General features: G+C 37.8%; 1 protein-coding gene across 1 annotated transcript in view; it reads left to right on the forward strand.

Moving 5' to 3' along the window:
• Positions 1–16741, forward strand: part of LOC113682538 (cilia- and flagella-associated protein 74-like) — a 37706-nt gene that overhangs the window by 6086 nt on the left and 14879 nt on the right. Inside the window, exons 2-28 of the mRNA XM_089181143.1 lie at positions 891–966; positions 1528–1594; positions 2261–2349; positions 2479–2577; positions 2745–2849; positions 3369–3542; positions 4105–4215; positions 5402–5504; positions 5697–5854; positions 6609–6639; positions 6890–6991; positions 7696–7788; positions 8581–8681; positions 8786–8858; positions 9371–9433; positions 9857–9934; positions 10606–10647; positions 10762–10880; positions 11321–11387; positions 11497–11586; positions 12486–12609; positions 14145–14194; positions 14723–14861; positions 15227–15352; positions 15440–15522; positions 15698–15820; positions 16510–16566. Coding sequence (XP_089037269.1) covers positions 891–966; positions 1528–1594; positions 2261–2349; positions 2479–2577; positions 2745–2849; positions 3369–3542; positions 4105–4215; positions 5402–5504; positions 5697–5854; positions 6609–6639; positions 6890–6991; positions 7696–7788; positions 8581–8681; positions 8786–8858; positions 9371–9433; positions 9857–9934; positions 10606–10647; positions 10762–10880; positions 11321–11387; positions 11497–11586; positions 12486–12609; positions 14145–14194; positions 14723–14861; positions 15227–15352; positions 15440–15522; positions 15698–15820; positions 16510–16566 — 2543 coding nt within the window. The remainder of the gene's footprint in view (positions 1–890; positions 967–1527; positions 1595–2260; positions 2350–2478; positions 2578–2744; positions 2850–3368; positions 3543–4104; positions 4216–5401; positions 5505–5696; positions 5855–6608; positions 6640–6889; positions 6992–7695; positions 7789–8580; positions 8682–8785; positions 8859–9370; positions 9434–9856; positions 9935–10605; positions 10648–10761; positions 10881–11320; positions 11388–11496; positions 11587–12485; positions 12610–14144; positions 14195–14722; positions 14862–15226; positions 15353–15439; positions 15523–15697; positions 15821–16509; positions 16567–16741) is intronic.

Genomic DNA, 16741 nt, shown 5'->3' on the forward strand with positions numbered 1-16741 from the left:
TTACTGAATATTGCATAAACCATCAGTTACCTACTATGGTCTGAAAAAAATATGATACTTAAGAATTTTTACAGATTCTGCAAAAATTCTTGTAAGTTGTTTGAAAATCTCACAAGTTCTTGTAAGTTCTTTTAGAGATCATTAAGACATTGTTGAGAATCTTAACAAGTTCTTTTGAAAACTTGTGAAGGTACTTAATTAAGATTCTTGTCACAGGAATCCTACCAGATCTTGTAAGATTCTTGTAAGTTTCTTACTAAGATACTTATCAAGATTCTTAGTTAAGAATCTTATAGAATCTGGTAAGATCTTGTCACAAGATTCTTACAAGAATCTTGTACGATCTTACAAGATCTGGTAAGATCTTGTCACAAGATTCTTACAAGAATCTTGTAAGATCTTACAAGATCAGGTAAGATCTTGTCACAAGATTCTTACAAGAATCTTGTAAGATCTTACAAGATCAGGTAAGATCTTGTCACAAGATTCTTACAAGATCTTGTAAGATCTTACAAGATTCTTGTAAGATCTTACAAGATTCTTGTAAGATCTTACAAGATTCTTGTAAGAATCTTACAAGATTCTTGTAAGATCTTACAAGATTCTTGTAAGAATCTTGTGACAAGATCTTACAAGATCTTGTAAGGTCTTACAAGATTCTTAATTAAGAATCTTAATAAGAATCTTAGTAAGAAACTTACAAGAATCTTAGTAAGATCTTAATAAGATTTCCACCTGGGTACTTCAAAACATTTTGAAACCCCTGGATACTGTTAAAAGAAATTAGAAGCCAGACACTTGCAGAGGTGAAAGGGTTAAAGGATGTTTTTATCAGTGCTTATATTAATTATGATGCTACAAATGACATGTATCTCTTCACTGTCATTTAGGACCTATTGAGTATGAGAGTGACCCTTCATCTGATATTGACAAGAATTACTTCAGTGATGAGGAATCTCTCACTGGGTAAGGCAATTGTAATGAAATATTGATTTCTTTTCTACCCCTAGCCTTTGATCCCTGAACATATAAACAAATTAGGTTTATAGATTTAAATGCTGCTGAGCTATGGGTGGTAATGAGGAGTCACCTTTAGAGACTCTGCTTCTGTGATCACCAACTTTAAGGAGGTGATGAACTTTAAGATTAGCATTCAAGTAAGAGTTCTTCTTACATATATGTGGCTTTTATTCTGGTTTGGGTATCATATTTAATTAAATATTCAATCAAAGGTTAAAATTTATTTGACAGCAGGGCAAGTATTCAGATTTTTTGTCTCTTGAATGATTAAAAAGTAGCTGGCCTTTCAGATTCAAGTAACCAGTGAAACTGCAATGGCAGTGGATTCTGGAGAACACTGTTCATGTTTTCTTGAAACAAATATTTCATATCATTGTTTTATATAAAATTAATAAAATCACTGTCACATTGTTATTAAATAATAAGTCAATCTGGTAGCTTATAGTTCTACCAGATTGACTTATTATTTAATAACAATGTGACAGTGATTTTATTAATTTTATACAGGAGTATGGATGGGGGAATAGAGGAGGATGAATATGCATCTGATCCAATTGCTCAACAAACAAGACAGGTCAGTTGTTAACCCTTAACCCTTTAACTCCTGTGAGTGACCAAGACAGAATTTCTCCTTACTATATCTATACAATATCATGCAGACAAGTGATGAGAATTAAGAAAAATTTCAATCATGAGATTACTAAAGGATCCCATACCAAATTCTCCAAACTAGCAAACTCTAACCCTAATGAGAATCATTTGGCAGACAGTGAGGAGAATTACTGATGAGATCTTAGGAGTTAAAGGGTTAAACCCTAAGAAGGACTGGCAATTGATTTCTCCTTAGAGTATTACTGTTGAGTCATTTATTAAGTTCATGAGAATAAGGGAAATGATGAACAACCAAAAGAGCTTTGATTGTTAAACAAATTCTCTGTGTCAGTACCAAAGACAATGTAAAGAGAAGAGTATGGCAGATATGGATACTGATGTTAGTATGTAAAGGGTAAAAGCATGTGATTGGAAATTGGTTGAACTGGCTGGTATTTGAACCCTCTCAGCAGACTGTCACAAATGTTTTACAGCCTTGTTCCTTTACTGAAATTCTGTTTGAAGAGTTAGAATTGAGTTAAACTCTATCACATTCATTCTGAACTTGTTTTTGTTGTTGTTTTATTATACATGTGATAATTGGGATCTACATGTACCTTTAATATCACTAAAAACATTCTTCTTACAGGAGAAATTACAGCGTTTAGCTTTGAGACGTCATCTTGACCAACTAAGTGAACAAGTATTGGAGAAAGACTACCTTGTTTCACAGTTCAGGTAATGTAGTAAACAAATATGAATGAATATCATTTTACTTGAAAGTTTGACTAGAACCATTAAGAAGATGTATTGAATGAATGTTCAAATCAAATCTCTGGTGACAATCTGGTCTCCTTGTATTTTTAGGGATGAGCATAAGAAATGTCAAGAGCATATTGATGAACTCCAGAAAGATAAAGAGTTGGTCAGTAATGAGATTGAAGAAGCAGAAACTCAAAACAATATGTGAGTAAATGGATAACTATCAAAAATTAGTGATGAGGCTACCTTACCTCGCAAAACTGTTGACCCTAATTTTAATATTTATATTCTTTATACTTTTTTCTTTCCATTTCCTGTGGTGTTGACATTAGCCAAGGAGACTTTGTTTGATGATTTGTTTGATCATTTAGGGCATCATTCTACAGACTGCAGTCATACCATGATAAATTATGTGCAGAAATTGATGCTGAAAAAGATGTTGAAAGAGAAATTCTAAACAGACTTGAAGAGGCAGAGTAAGTAGTTGTCAATTGTATGATTTTGGTATCAGGAATTTACTTCTCCAAAAATATTTTTTTTCCAGTTTGAACCACTCTAAATTTCTTCTGTTTTCTCTATCTCTATCTCTATCTGTTTTATTAGGCTTTCTGTCCTCCTAAACCATTAACAGTCCTTAACATCAGTATAAATGTTGTTTGGACTGTTCTCTATACATTTCTTAAGGTGCTGACAAAGAGAATTTGTTCGACAATCGAGAGCTTCCTTAGTTGGTGTCTTCTGCTAACCATATGATTTTGGTATCAGAAATATATTTTGCAAAGAGGTCAACATCCCTTTACACTGGCTATATGCATGCTATCCAACAGATATGTCTTACCTTTGTTAGCTAATCTATTCACTGGCTGCAGATAATTGTGCAGTGTATGGTATTATCCAGACTTTGAGCAGACAGGGCTTGCTCATGTAGTGTGAATGATGCTTGAATTTCATGTCTTCTTGCTAGTGATAAGAATGGTGAAAATTTTTTACTATAGATTTGCTCTTGCACAAGCCACAGTTGAACAAGGAAAGTTCCTCCTTGCTGGACAAGAACTTGAAAAAGAGGAGAAGCTTGTGGAGAAACAAAAGGCTGAGTGGTCTGCAGTCCGTTTACGAAAAGAAAATATGAGTGCAGCTGTAGCAGAGAGGAGAAGACGCCTGAGAGAGAAGTAATTCAGTTTAATTGACCCTTTTTCCTCTAAGCTCATTTTGAGTCTTATTCCTGTCACAGTTCATCCATTTCCATAGTTTTTAAATGAAGCTATGAGAATTTGTGTTGTGTCATAATATAACTTATCATAACATAATTAATCTTACTAATTACTACTTATTATCCAACCATATTAAGTAGAGTACAAATTACATGCAAATCAAACTCAAATATCCCACAATATTATACCAGTATTTGGACAGTTGGTTGTTTTATACTGTAATCTAACACAAGCATTACTTAAGACTTGTCACAAACTGCTTCTTTGTTAAAGGGGTAGGTTTCTATAGAAACTGTGGTGCATTGTTTGGGGAGATAACAAGATAAGTTTGGTTTTATCAACTGATTTGATAATGTGAATTGAACAATGTAAAGAGTTTTGAAGCTGATGTTTTGAGCATTAGCCCTTTTTCAGAGCAAATGGCAAAGGACTAATGCTCAAAACCTCTGTGTAAATACACTTTTGAATAGTTGAAAGTGCTAACATGATAGAAATAAATTATTACTAAAATCCTTTGCAGAGAGCACATATCTGCCCTAAGAGAAAGAGAGAGAAAACACAGACAAGCCATTGCTGCAGCCAAACGAAACAGAGAACAGGCATCCAAGTTTCTTAAGGAGACAATGTCCAGGTACTTTTAATTTTTTGTGCAGAGAGAGATGGAAGCCTGTTACTAATAGGGTTTTTTTTTGGAGGTATGCTGAAAAGATGTTGGGTTATTTGATCAGAATTCTGCCTCACATATGTGCACTTCCATAAAAAGCCAAAACAGTGAAAACCTGAAATAATTGATTTGTTTCCCTTGTGATAAATTTTTCTTCTGATAAAGGACATAGTTTGTGTGAGTTTTGGTAGCCTGATGATTAATGCAGTGGATTCCATATCAAAAGATCAAGGTTTTTAGTCCTGATTGGGATCACTGTGTCATCTAAGGGGAAACATTTTACTTTCACAATGCCTCTCCCCACTCAGGAGTGTGAATGGGGGGGGGGGGGGGGGAGAAACATTTTACTTTCATAATGCCTCTCTCCACCCACCCAGGGGTGTAAATGGGTACCAGTGAATTTCTAGGGAAAGCTTTAAAAATCACTCCCTGGGTGATGTATAATGACATGGGATCCCATCCACAGGGAGTAGTAATACTCTTAATGTCAGCCTCTGAAACTACCAAGACTGGGGTGACGTCCATCAGCTGTACAAGTCAGACCCATATACAGAATTTTCCTTCAACACTTTAAATCTCTAGATCTGATTGTTAATTCTCTCCTTTAGCTGCTACACATTTCCTTGTAAACTAGTTTGGAGATTTTGGTGACAGATCAAGATAACAACTTTTATCTGATAAGTTTGAGTATTCTCATTATCGTTTTGTTGGATAATTAAAAATTATTCCACAAGTGCGCGTTGGATATGAGATGATAGGTAGCCAACGAGGCCGGTTGGGCTGAGTTGGCAATAATCATCTCATATCCAAAAAAACGCAAGTGGAATAATTGTTTTATTAAAATCGCCCCAAAACTATGGATAAATCTTTGCAACTTTTCATATTGAGAACAAACGCAATTTGTTATGATGTACCAAAACTTGTTCGGTTTAACTCGTCTTCATGCGCGCGCATGTTATAATCATGGCTCTTAACCCATGATGGCTAAGCCAATGAAAACTCTTGAATTTCATTATTCCATGATCCAGTTTTTAATAACGTTTGGATATTATTGGGAGCAACGACCTGTCAATTACTTCTGGGAGTTAAAGGGTTAAGGATATTTGACTTGCAGGTTTGCAAACAGATCTTAATTCTCTGGTATACATTGCAGAGTTCGTCAGAAGGAAGCAGAAGAAGAGGAACTTTCTCGAAGAAATATGGAAGACAGAATGCAGGCCATATTGTGTCTTAAAGGCAACATTGAAGCTAACAAGGTAGGATGAGTAATTTGTTTCCCGTTGCAATAGCAGTTACTGTTAGTTGGAAGTAGCGTTTTACAAGTCTGCCTATGGGTGATGAACAGGTGTGATTCTTTGTTTGTAATCAGCCAGAAACACTCAACTCGGTCGATAAACCAAATTGTCTGTACTAACAGGTTATAAATAGGTATTATGTATGATTTGTAGGAAAATCTCAGGGCCTTGCAAGCCCGTGATGCTAAGTTAAGACAGGAAAAAGAAGAGGAGGAACTGCAGGAAAGACAAGAGATTTTTGCTGAAGGATTAAATCCCGATGAGGAGTTGACAAGAAGAAAAAGGATCAGACAGTTTGAAAAGGATAAAGAGTGAGTAGATAACATGGAAAACTGTAGGGCAATAAATGAACAAAGGGGATAAGTTTCTAAAGAAACTGTGGCGACGTTGACAAGATAATTTGGTTTTGTCAACTGAGTTGATAATGTAGATTGACCACCGTAAAGAGATTCTAAAGCTGACGTATTGAACGTTAGCCCTTCGTTATTTACATGCTGTGACGAAGGGTAACGTCACTTTAAGAAACTCTTTACGGTGGTCAACTTACATTATCAAATCAGTTGATAAAACCAAATTATCCTGTACGATGATAGCATGGTCTTCATTTTATTCAGTTATACCCATCATCTACAAGCAGTGGCAAAAGTCAGACTGTTTTCCCTTTTTGTTACCTTTACTTGTGTTATTTTTGGTCGGTAACATTTACCTGATGTTTTTTACAGCTTGTTTATGCTTCAATTATTAATTTAAAGAGATACCTTAGATGTCGACTTGAAAAGCTTTTCATTGCTACAATAGCGGCATTCAAATTTCTGGAGAAAACAAGTGGATTCACTTCAACTTTTTTAAGTATTTCAGTCCCAGTTGTGTTTCAATGAGGTTATCTAGGCATGGAAAAAGTACTATATTGCTTAACTATTGTGAACAGTATGCCCTCAGATTTGTCAATGAATACTTGTTTGAGGGGCTTTTATATGAAAGAGGTCAGCTTCGCCTTCTTAAGAGTTTGTAAGTGTATTACTATAACATTTAATTTTGACACACTTCGTATGCTTTTCTTTTCAGAGCATACGAAAGAAGGCAGCGAGAGCGACAGGTAACTTGAAATTACTGTAACTGCAGGGGTTTCAACAAAAGCTAGTTACTGGCGGTCTATTGCCGGCGGCCTCTAAGACCTGTCAGGTACAGCAGCCTATATGTGTATTACTTTATCGGCAACCGCTTATGCAGAAAGTTGACTGTTTAAACCGCTGCAATCCTGCTGTACTTAATAAGGACCACAAATTTTTGGTTTATATTTTAAATTACATTGTCTTCCTTGTGGCTCATCGTTTTTCCATTTTTAGGTTGAAATTGTTGAAAACATATTGAAAGAGGAAAAACAGATGAAAAAGCGCTATCAACAGCAACCTCAGTTATGGCCAGAAAAACAAAGAGAAAGGGTGAAGGTATTGTAAATTTACTAGAGAAAATAATGGGACAGGGTGGGAATACCAGGGTGTTGGCCGGGATATAAGGATTTCACTTACACCTCTTTTAGCTCAGGGCGGTGGTTTCCTAATGAAGTTTATTAATGCCGTAGAAATTTTAATCATAAAAGACCAATATCCTCGCTGTTCGCCAAAGCATCAATCTTACTCAAAGGTTGCTAAGTTTGACTGAAAGAGGTTTTTATCAATTTCCGTCAGCGAAAGGCATTATTCGAAACAAGAAAGCGATGCGTAATATATGCTAGTAAACATTAACACAACAGCCATTTGATTCAGTGAAACGCGACTCTCACGGCCTCACAGCAAATTATTTCATTTTGATCTTTATCTCAATCGATGGTGGAATATTCACAGCGCGTGGATATTTTGTGAGTTGCTTGGAAATTTACCACAGTAACATTGAGCATAGTGTCCGTGCGTATTACATGTTAAACTCTCAAGTAGGGGAAGAGTGAGTGTAACCCATATTATCTGTCTATCTGTGGAAGGCACATGCAAATGACATTGCGATCTCATATTTTGCGCGTTGCTCCTTATACATGTATCATAAAATAGCTGTGTAATGGAATTATAGATATGCCTTTTTACATTATTTGTGAGAGAACTGGTAGACTTCTCACAAACTTAGTAAAATTTATCACAAGAATCTATATTTGTCACAGAGGATAAGCAGGCGACGTCCCAAACCAAAGTTTTTCAAATCAACCAGTGGATCATCTTCTGTGGAGTACAGTGCAGATGTGGAAGATACAGGGGTAGGGATAGCACTAAGCTACTTTATTCAGAAAAAAGAACACAAGACTTAACAATAAATAAGTGATTCCATAGCAACAAGTTTAAACGTAAATGTAGCAGCTATTAAAGATTCGACTGAAGAATCATGTCATTTCTACGAAGATCCTAGCAGTGTTAAACTTTTTAAACAATGAATTCTTACATTTTGTTAGTGATGTCTTATTTGATAGTATACTCTGCCTAAGTTCTCTTTCTGGGGAGAAAAATAGTAACTCTTCAAAGAATGACGGTCTAATGATATTGAAGGAACATTAGTAGCTGCTATAAAACTTTCTTATTTAAGTTTTTTTTTCTCGTGCGGTTTTGGTCTTTTCTGCGCTTTTTAGTAAAACTTCCTCGCTAACTGGTATGCTGTGGTCAGAATTCATCTTGTAAAAAATTCCCAAGGAACGAGGAAGTTGAAACATCTTAAACAATTTTGACATTTGACGGAAGTTTTGCCAACGTAAGCGGAATTCGTCATCAGAGACGGCGGTGACAATGCCTTTGACTTTCGCAACATCAGTCACTGTTAAAAAAATGTTTAATTGCGCGTCGAAAGTAATCCAAAATTATTTTCCATTTTGCTCTGTGTTTTTTCAGAAAACTTGCGCTACTTGCTCAACCAATCAGATGCCAAGCTAAAGCCAATCACAACTTGGTCGCCCGCGTTTTCCCGCGCTTTGTGCAGTTTTGTTGGTTATATTTGCAGTTCTCATTGGCTCTTATAGGTCTTTTCTTTTCTTCTGATTGGCCGTTGTGATTACTTTCAGGGTCAACATACACCAGGAAAGCTTGGTGCAGTATCTTCAGAAGATGACGAAGATGATTTTTCCCCGTATGGAGAGACAAGTAGAGATGAAGCCAAGGAAGGGTTAGTATCTTATAGAATACTTCTGTCTTTTAATGTTGATCAGCATATTGTATTGGCTCTGTCATCGAGTTTCAACCATCATTATCTTTATCTAATTTATCCAGTGATTCAGAAGCTGAAGGAGAAGAACTGGCCCAACCAGAATTTAGGGGACTATGGGAAGAGGGTGTTCATAAGGTTAGTTTTTTTTATGTGCTTTTTGTATTCTTTTTCTGAAGACCAAAACCCTAGTCACTCCAACAAATAGAAAGAACACAAGAAAAAAAAGCAGTTTCCAATTGAGTGACAAAAATAATCGGCGGTTACTTAGGTGTAGCTCACAACGGTCTGTGATTGGTACAGAAAGCTTGTGCCAACCTGTCGACCAATCAAATGCTAGACTGAAACCAAGCGCGTTATTTTCACTCGTGTTTTCCCGCGCCTTAGGCAATTTGCTTGTTTATACCCTCATTCTCGTTGGCATCATGTGTTATTTTCCTTTGTTCTAAGTGGCGGTTTTGATTACTTTGCTTTTGGTTTTAACACCGTCATTTGAAAGACGCGCAATCACTAGAGACTAATCAGGCCTTACTGCGCCGTTCATTAATATATGCATTTTACCCTGCCTGCCTAAGTAACACTACTACTGACTAATCTGAAGTAATTTGAAAATGGTTGGTTAAAATGAAATTGTGTGTTATATTTTTCAGGCATCTGAGAAAAAGGAGCACAGATTTAAATTTGCAACTCACATTCCTAGTAAAATGGAACAGGTAAAACTTTGATAACAGCTGTTATTTAGATCTTGAGTTCTCTAATAGAGGAAAAAATATCAGTTCGCATTTTGAAATTCTTCAACGTTCATTGAAAAGAAAGTCATTACACATGCATCGGCTAATGCGTTCAAAAAGGTTAGAACGCTTTAGGTAAGCCTCCCGTTTCTTTTTTCTCAGTCCTTTCATTCATATTCTGTTGGATATACCACCCAAAAAACTGAAAAATTAAACAAACATTTGGGGATGAGGAAGTGGATGTTATTAGCCTAAATCTTTGATAAAAATTTAAAGCTTTCACCAACTTATTGAGTTCCGATTGTACCGAGTCACCTTTCAGAGTGAATTTTACCCACTACTTTAATCAAATATTTTCTTTAAGAGTTTATTTGGTGACGTTTTTTAATTCGATGTTTTTTACAGGAGATGATGGAAAGAGCTCTCATGAAACAGAGAGCAGGGATTGTTCAGAAACAAGTAGCTGCTGGAAGAGAATTTAAGGTTTGTGTGCATTGTGGGAATTGTTACTAACTTGTTGGAACTGCCTCACGACTTACTGACAGAGTCTTTCTTTTTGTGGTACACGAACCGAACTTGAAGGAGACTTAAGATATTAATTGAAAAAGACTGAAAAACACCAAAAGGGACAAAAATGAACTAAGAAGGAGCAAGGATTGCTGAGGATCGGGAGAATTAAAAAGGACTGAAAATAACGAACTAGAAAAATTTTTAGGCTTAATGTCAAAACATGACAGGTGCATATTGATATTTTACCTGTTTCATTCAGACTAACCCTACAATGCTTCCCTCGCTCCCAAACGTTTCTCTTCTGAAAAAAAGTGGGCGCACTGGAGGAAGGGATCGCGAGAGAGGAAGAAACCCTAAATTTGTTATCTCTCTTATAGTCCTTCGCGATTCGTGCGCGGTATATTTTTACCTCTTCGTTGTTTTTATTATTATTATTAAGTATTATTTTGAAATTCATCTTGTACTCAGAGGCCTTTCTCTATGGCGCTATCATTGATTTGAAATATGATGGCATGGCTAAGTTATTTTCTGCATTTGCATCCAAGAGAGCGGGTTTCCTGACTGTTCTCAAACGACCGAAACTGGATTCAAGTTTGACTCACAAACGTTCCAACTGATAATTCTCTTCCTATTGTTCTCTGCAGGGCTGTGCTTTTTACAGTAAACCTGAGGTCATCGTATTTAAGGTGTGTGTACCGGCGGGAAAGTGACTTATTGTCCTATTACAATAATGCAGCGGTTATGAGAATTTACAACCAGCTGCTTGACAACTGAAACATACGTGATCATTTTTTCTCCAGGACTTTGACGTCGGGAAATCCTACAAGAAGAAAATTCTTTTAACAAACATATCATACACTCAGAACTACTGCAAATATGTTGGCATGTCTCATATCCTGAAAGACTTCATCGAAGTGTTGTAAGTAAACGTCCAGTTTATTACCGTCTCAGAAAAGAAAAAAATTGCGCTCGAGAGCGGTTCGTATTGCTGCATGAGTGTATCACAGTATCTGTATCGTAAAGAGACTCAGCGGATTGTTACTCCCCCCGGATAGGATGCGAGTCGATCGCAGGTTACCATCCCCTCCCCACACCCCAGCATTTTTACAGTTTTCACTGTCAGTTCATTGTGACCCATTTATACTCTTGACGGGAGAAAGGGACTGTGAAAGTTGTGAAAGTAAAGTGTCGGGAGTACAGCATACAGACCAGGGTTCGAGCTCGGACACCTCGATGCGGATTCCAGCGCGCTATCGATTAGGATAACTTGTCTTACACGAAGCAAAACCATAAGTTGATCTTTACTCGGCAATGAAAATGCTCCTACAAAACATTTTGTTTTCGTTTACGTTTCATTAGTTTCGATCCACCAGGAGTGATGTCTGCTGGTCTGACTTGTGATTTTGCAGTGACTTTCAAGCCAATGGTGAGTTTCAAAAGTCTTCATAGTGAGTTGATTTCTTTTGGTATCGTGGAAAGGTTAACGTGACATTGTGAACGAGTGTTTTTTTTTTTCTTATTATACCCTTGTACAGCTGAATGAAGACTTGGTAGGCCACATAGATTTCCTTGCCCAAACAGGACCCTTTTCAGTTCCAATTCGATGTGTCACAAAGAAATGTCAGGTACTCTTCTTTAGCATTTTTACCGTAATTCTTATCTAGTTATAGTTGTCGTAAAACTCACATCAACGCTTTCACAATAGCCACTCAGAGCAAAGGAAAATACATTAAGGAGCTGATGAACATCAAATTGAGACACATTTTTGTTTTACTTCACAACGACATGCCTGGTGATTCTCAAGTGAAAGATGATGTTATTCAATGAAGGACAGGCATACTCGGAAAAAAAGAACTTCGAGTACCTCCAATACGAGTGAAACCTACCACTTTCAATTAGGAAGGGGCAGCCTGGACGGAAGAGAATTTTACAAGGAGCAAATGAGAACTTTAAGTAAAAGCTTGAAGCAGCTTCAAGCGCGGAAAAAGTTCGGACGAGTCCCAGTTGTTTTACTTATTGTTTTGTAGTTGATTCTATAAAAAAAGGTTGCGCGCTGCGTATCTTAAAATAATGGCAGAGTGAATCAAAACCAATACAATCGAAGTGTCACTGTTCGATTGTACTGGTTTTGACTTCCGACACTCAATCGAAAACGATCTTTCACTGCAGGGGCTTCATTGAGAGCCGGTTACAGACGGTCTACCGCCGCCCATAAGACTCTTACTACCGTCTATTTAGTTTGCGAGTACGCCCTCGTGTTTGGGTTTCGTTTAGCTGCCCCTTTTCGCGCACAGCTGCCTTTTACGCCATCGGCGGTGGCCGCATATGGAAAAAGTTATAAGAAAACCCCTGCACTGATGTTTTACTGCTAATAGTATTGTTAGTCGTTTAGATTGTGTGACGGATTCCTATGTCACAGCCTTAACTATGGTTTGCAGATCGCTTTGTGTATTGTGAATCTCAGTAGAAATTCTGCCCAATGAGTTCTTTTGTAGGTCGGCTTTTAATGTAAACTGTACCTCAGATTTCAGTGGATGTCACCGAAGTTGAATTTGGTAGTCAAGTCTTGGGAGAAACCAGGAAGAGAATTATAAACGTTACGAATAATGGAGCGTTAGGAACTCAATTTACATTCAGAAAGATAACAGGTATTTCACTTCAGTTTCGTTTAAAAAGCTATGTTCATCTGAAGTTAGTCTATGACACAAGCTAAGAAGACTGGGTTTGGTTGTCAAAGTCGAGGCGTAACGTTAGAATACGCCCATATATTCAAGGCAATCAAGCGAGCGCTTACAAAGGACGAGAACTCACCGTGACAGCGGTACTTTTTCACTTTCATACGCCGCGGTTCTTTCAAGAGAACGTGCATCTCAAACGTAACAATCAAACACTAAAAAAAGTAGAGCGTGCGACACAAACGTAACAATCAAACACTAAAAAGAGAGAGAGAGAGCACGCATCGCTAACGTAAGATTCAAACACAAAACAAAGAGAGCGCACATCGCCAACGTAATAGTCAAACACCAAACAAAGAAAGCGTGCATCATTTTAACCTAAGAATCTAACACTAAACAAAGGTAGCGCGCATTACGACCGTAACAGTCAAGTACTAAACAAAGAGAGCGCGCAACACTATCGTAAGAGTCAAACACCAAACAAAGAGTGCACGAATTACTAACGTAACAGTTAAACACTAAACAATGAGAGCGTGCATCCCTGACGTAACAATCAAAACACGAAACAAGAGAAAGCGTATCACTAACGTAACTATCAGACGCGTAACAGAGAGGGCGCGTCACTAACCTAACAATAAAACACTTAAGGGCCTATTTACACGGTACGACTTTGTCGCATGCGACAAGCTTACGACAGGCTTACGACACGAATTGTTTCGTGTAAATCAAACCTACAACTCGCTTACGACTCTTAAGTCATGTCGTAGGCCTGTCGTAAGCTTGTCGCATGCGACAAAGTCTTGCCGTGTAAATAGGCCTTAACAAAGAAAGTGCGCATCACAAACGTAACAGTCAAACACTTAGCAACGAGTGCGCGCCTTACTGACGTAACAATCAAATACTAAACAAAAAGAGCTCGCATCACAAACATAACAATCAGACACTCAACAGAGAGCGCGTTTAACTAACGTAACAATCAAATACTAAAAAAAGAGAGCGTGCATCGCTAACATAACAGCCAAGCACTAAAAAAAGAAAGCGGGCATTGCTAACCTAAGAATCAAACACAAAACAAAGGTAGCGCGCATTCCTAACGTAACAGTCAGACACTCAACAGAGAGCACTTTTAACTAACATGACAGTGAAACACTAAAAGAGAAAGCTTGCATCACTAACCTAAGAAACAATAAAAGAGAGCGCGCATTACTAACGTAACAGTCAAGCACCAAACAAAGAGAGCGCGCAACACTAACATGACAAATGGCATCCCGTCTGCTTTGTCTTTTAAAATGTGCTATTACTGAAAATCCTGTACATATTCTAATCAGCCTAAATCCCCGCTTATGCTGAAAGGGATGGGAGTTTTTGGAACGTGTCAAAGCTTAAAAGAAATGATATTACTGAAATTTTTTGACAATTTTCTAACTACGTGATAGTGAGAAAGGAAGAGAAATTTTCAGTTTTAAAGGGAAAAGTGAAACAATTATTCTGCTCTTCTTTTTTCGCAGGCTTGGCGAGATCGCTCTCCTCTTCAGAGCTGAGTTCTATCGGCGGAATGGTATGTGGAACTCTTTTGTTTCAGTAAAGATAATTTGGTTTTATCAACTGAGTTGATGATGTAAATTGACCACCCTAAAGAGTTTCTTAAGCTGAGGTTTCGAGCTTTAGTCCTTCGTCGAAGAAAGGCGAACGCTCAAAACTTTAGCTTTAGAAACTCTTTCCAGTGGCCGATTTACATTATCAACTCAGTTTATAAAACTGAATTATCTTGTAATACCCTCGACCCTCCGCCACTGACACAGCACCACAGTTTCTTTAGAAACCTGCCCCCCTTGTTTTAGTTGGTGAGACTGACTGTCTGTGTAGAGGATGGCGCAACACAAAAATGAATTGTACGGCAATTTTTCATCATTTGATAGTGTTTTTGTATCGTCTTTCGATCAATGGTTTTATGTTGTCGAAACCTGACAGCCATACAGACTCAGAGGGCCAATTTTGTAATGAAATTTAACGTAAATTTGCAGTTTTTGTTTATCATTAGACTATTTATACAAGTCTCATGTAATATTCCCCAACTGTCTCCTAGACTGTAACGGACGTAAATGTGACTCAGCAAGACTCCTACCCGACGGAGCTACAGGTTCCCCCTGAGGGGGTGGCAGAAGACGCAAAAGAACCTCAAGGGACTGGTGTAACAGAAATTCCTAGTGAACCAGCTCAACAAGGTAGTCCGGCCCAAGTCGTATGTCGACGTTTATATCAGATCACTTTTGTTTTTATGCCGAGAGAAAACAAAACGTGTGGCAAAATGTACTTTGAGCTCACGACAGTGCCACTGTTATAGATGATTCGACATAGACACTACCAAGGAAGTTGATTGTATAAGGGTTATGGAAAATCTTAATAAACTAAGTTTGTCGTGACAATTTCGTTGAAAAATCCTCTTTGTTAACGTTTACAACAAACGATAGAGGTGCTAGAATCTCTTTGATACGGCTCGGTATCGAAAAAAACGTTGCTCTTGTAGCAGAGACACGTCTGGTGTCACACGTTTGTTTCTGTTTTTTATAACTTTTGTTGTTCTTTACAGAGGGCGAAAGCCCGGAGAAGGCCCTAGAGCCCAGATCTGGTAGTGCTGTTAAGTTCGAGAAGGGATTGGCAACTACTGAAGGCGAAGTTCTCGCCCCAGCAGAAGAGACTGGAGACCAGCTAGATGGTTTGTGGTGTAGTTTATCAATTAAATACCAAAACTCATGACCAGCATATCTGTTTTGACTATATATTTTCTTCTTTCATATATCAGTTGATCTGACCTCAGCAGCACCTCAGACTATCTCATCAATCCCTACAGAAACCTCTATATTAGAAGGTCTCAGAGTCGGAAAGGTGAATATATATGTATTTCCTCCAGTGCTGTCACGACAACTTCTTATCTTGGAGTTGTTTGCGTAAGGGTGATTTTAAGATTCACAGCTATGATCCTAGACCAAGTTTGCCAACTAGGTTTAGTTTATGTGTCTTCGTAGTTTAGCTATATATTTTCTTTTTCTTCTATCAACAGGTTTCTTCTGGAGAAATTGTACCGTTTTCTTTAGTCCAGGTGGAAGTGGTATTTAATCCTACCAAGTCAGGCAACGCCCTCGCCGAGTTTGAGATATCCTTTTCAGATCCACTCTCACCCCCGGTAAGTGAAAGCTTTGTGCGTAACACCGTCCTTTTAGGTTGAAAAGTTGCTCGGTTTCATTCTGCCTGATGAAAGGAAGTTACTTAGTGATTAGGTTTTTCCAAAGTTAATGATTTACGTATGTTTATCGATGCTCAAAAGGCTTGTAATGGGGCTCATAAACTATTGACTACTTTAGACTCCTTGTAAAAGCGGCAGTTCGTTCAAAACCATACAGAGCGGTTTTAACCTTAAAGAGGTATCTCCGTAATTGTGGTATTGGAACTCAATAAATGATTAACAATATAATGTTTTTTACTGGTTAATAAACGTTTTAGTAAAAAAAAAAAGTATTAGGTTGATACTAGGGACAATTCAGAATTCATTTACTGACTGTAGTCTATAGTTATCCTGACAAAACTGCACCGTCATAGGGTAGATACCTGTGTTGTCGCCCCAATTAAAATGATGCTTTCGAACTTCTTTCTTCAGTGGAACCTCCATTCAGGGGATACCGCCCTTGACTAGTAAAAGTGTCCCCTGAATGGAGTTGAAAATAGCGACAAAGGCCATGAGAGCAGCCTTTTTTTTTTTCTGTCGGGAGCAAAGTTTGTGTCCCTTTGGATGTTCCAACTGAGACAGTGCCCTGTTAATACTAATAGGCCACTGTTGCGGATGTACTATTTTTTTTCTTTTTTGTTCGTCTGCAGATAGTGATCCGAGCTCGAGGAACGGGAATCGATGTTCCTGTCTGGGTGGAGAGAGAGGTAACGCGTCATTTTTCTCCCTCAAATTTCTGGATGTTGTTCGGGATATCAACCCTTTTCACCCTAACATCAGTATGCATATTCTCAATACTGTTCTCCATACGTCTACTAAGGTGCAGACAAGGAGAATTTGTCTAATAATCAAGAGCTTCTTCAGTTGGTGATCATTTCCTTT

The sequence above is a fragment of the Pocillopora damicornis genome, chromosome 8 (genome assembly GCF_964200805.1).
Source record: "Pocillopora damicornis chromosome 8, jaPocDami1.2, whole genome shotgun sequence".
NCBI lineage: Eukaryota > Metazoa > Cnidaria > Anthozoa > Scleractinia > Pocilloporidae > Pocillopora > Pocillopora damicornis.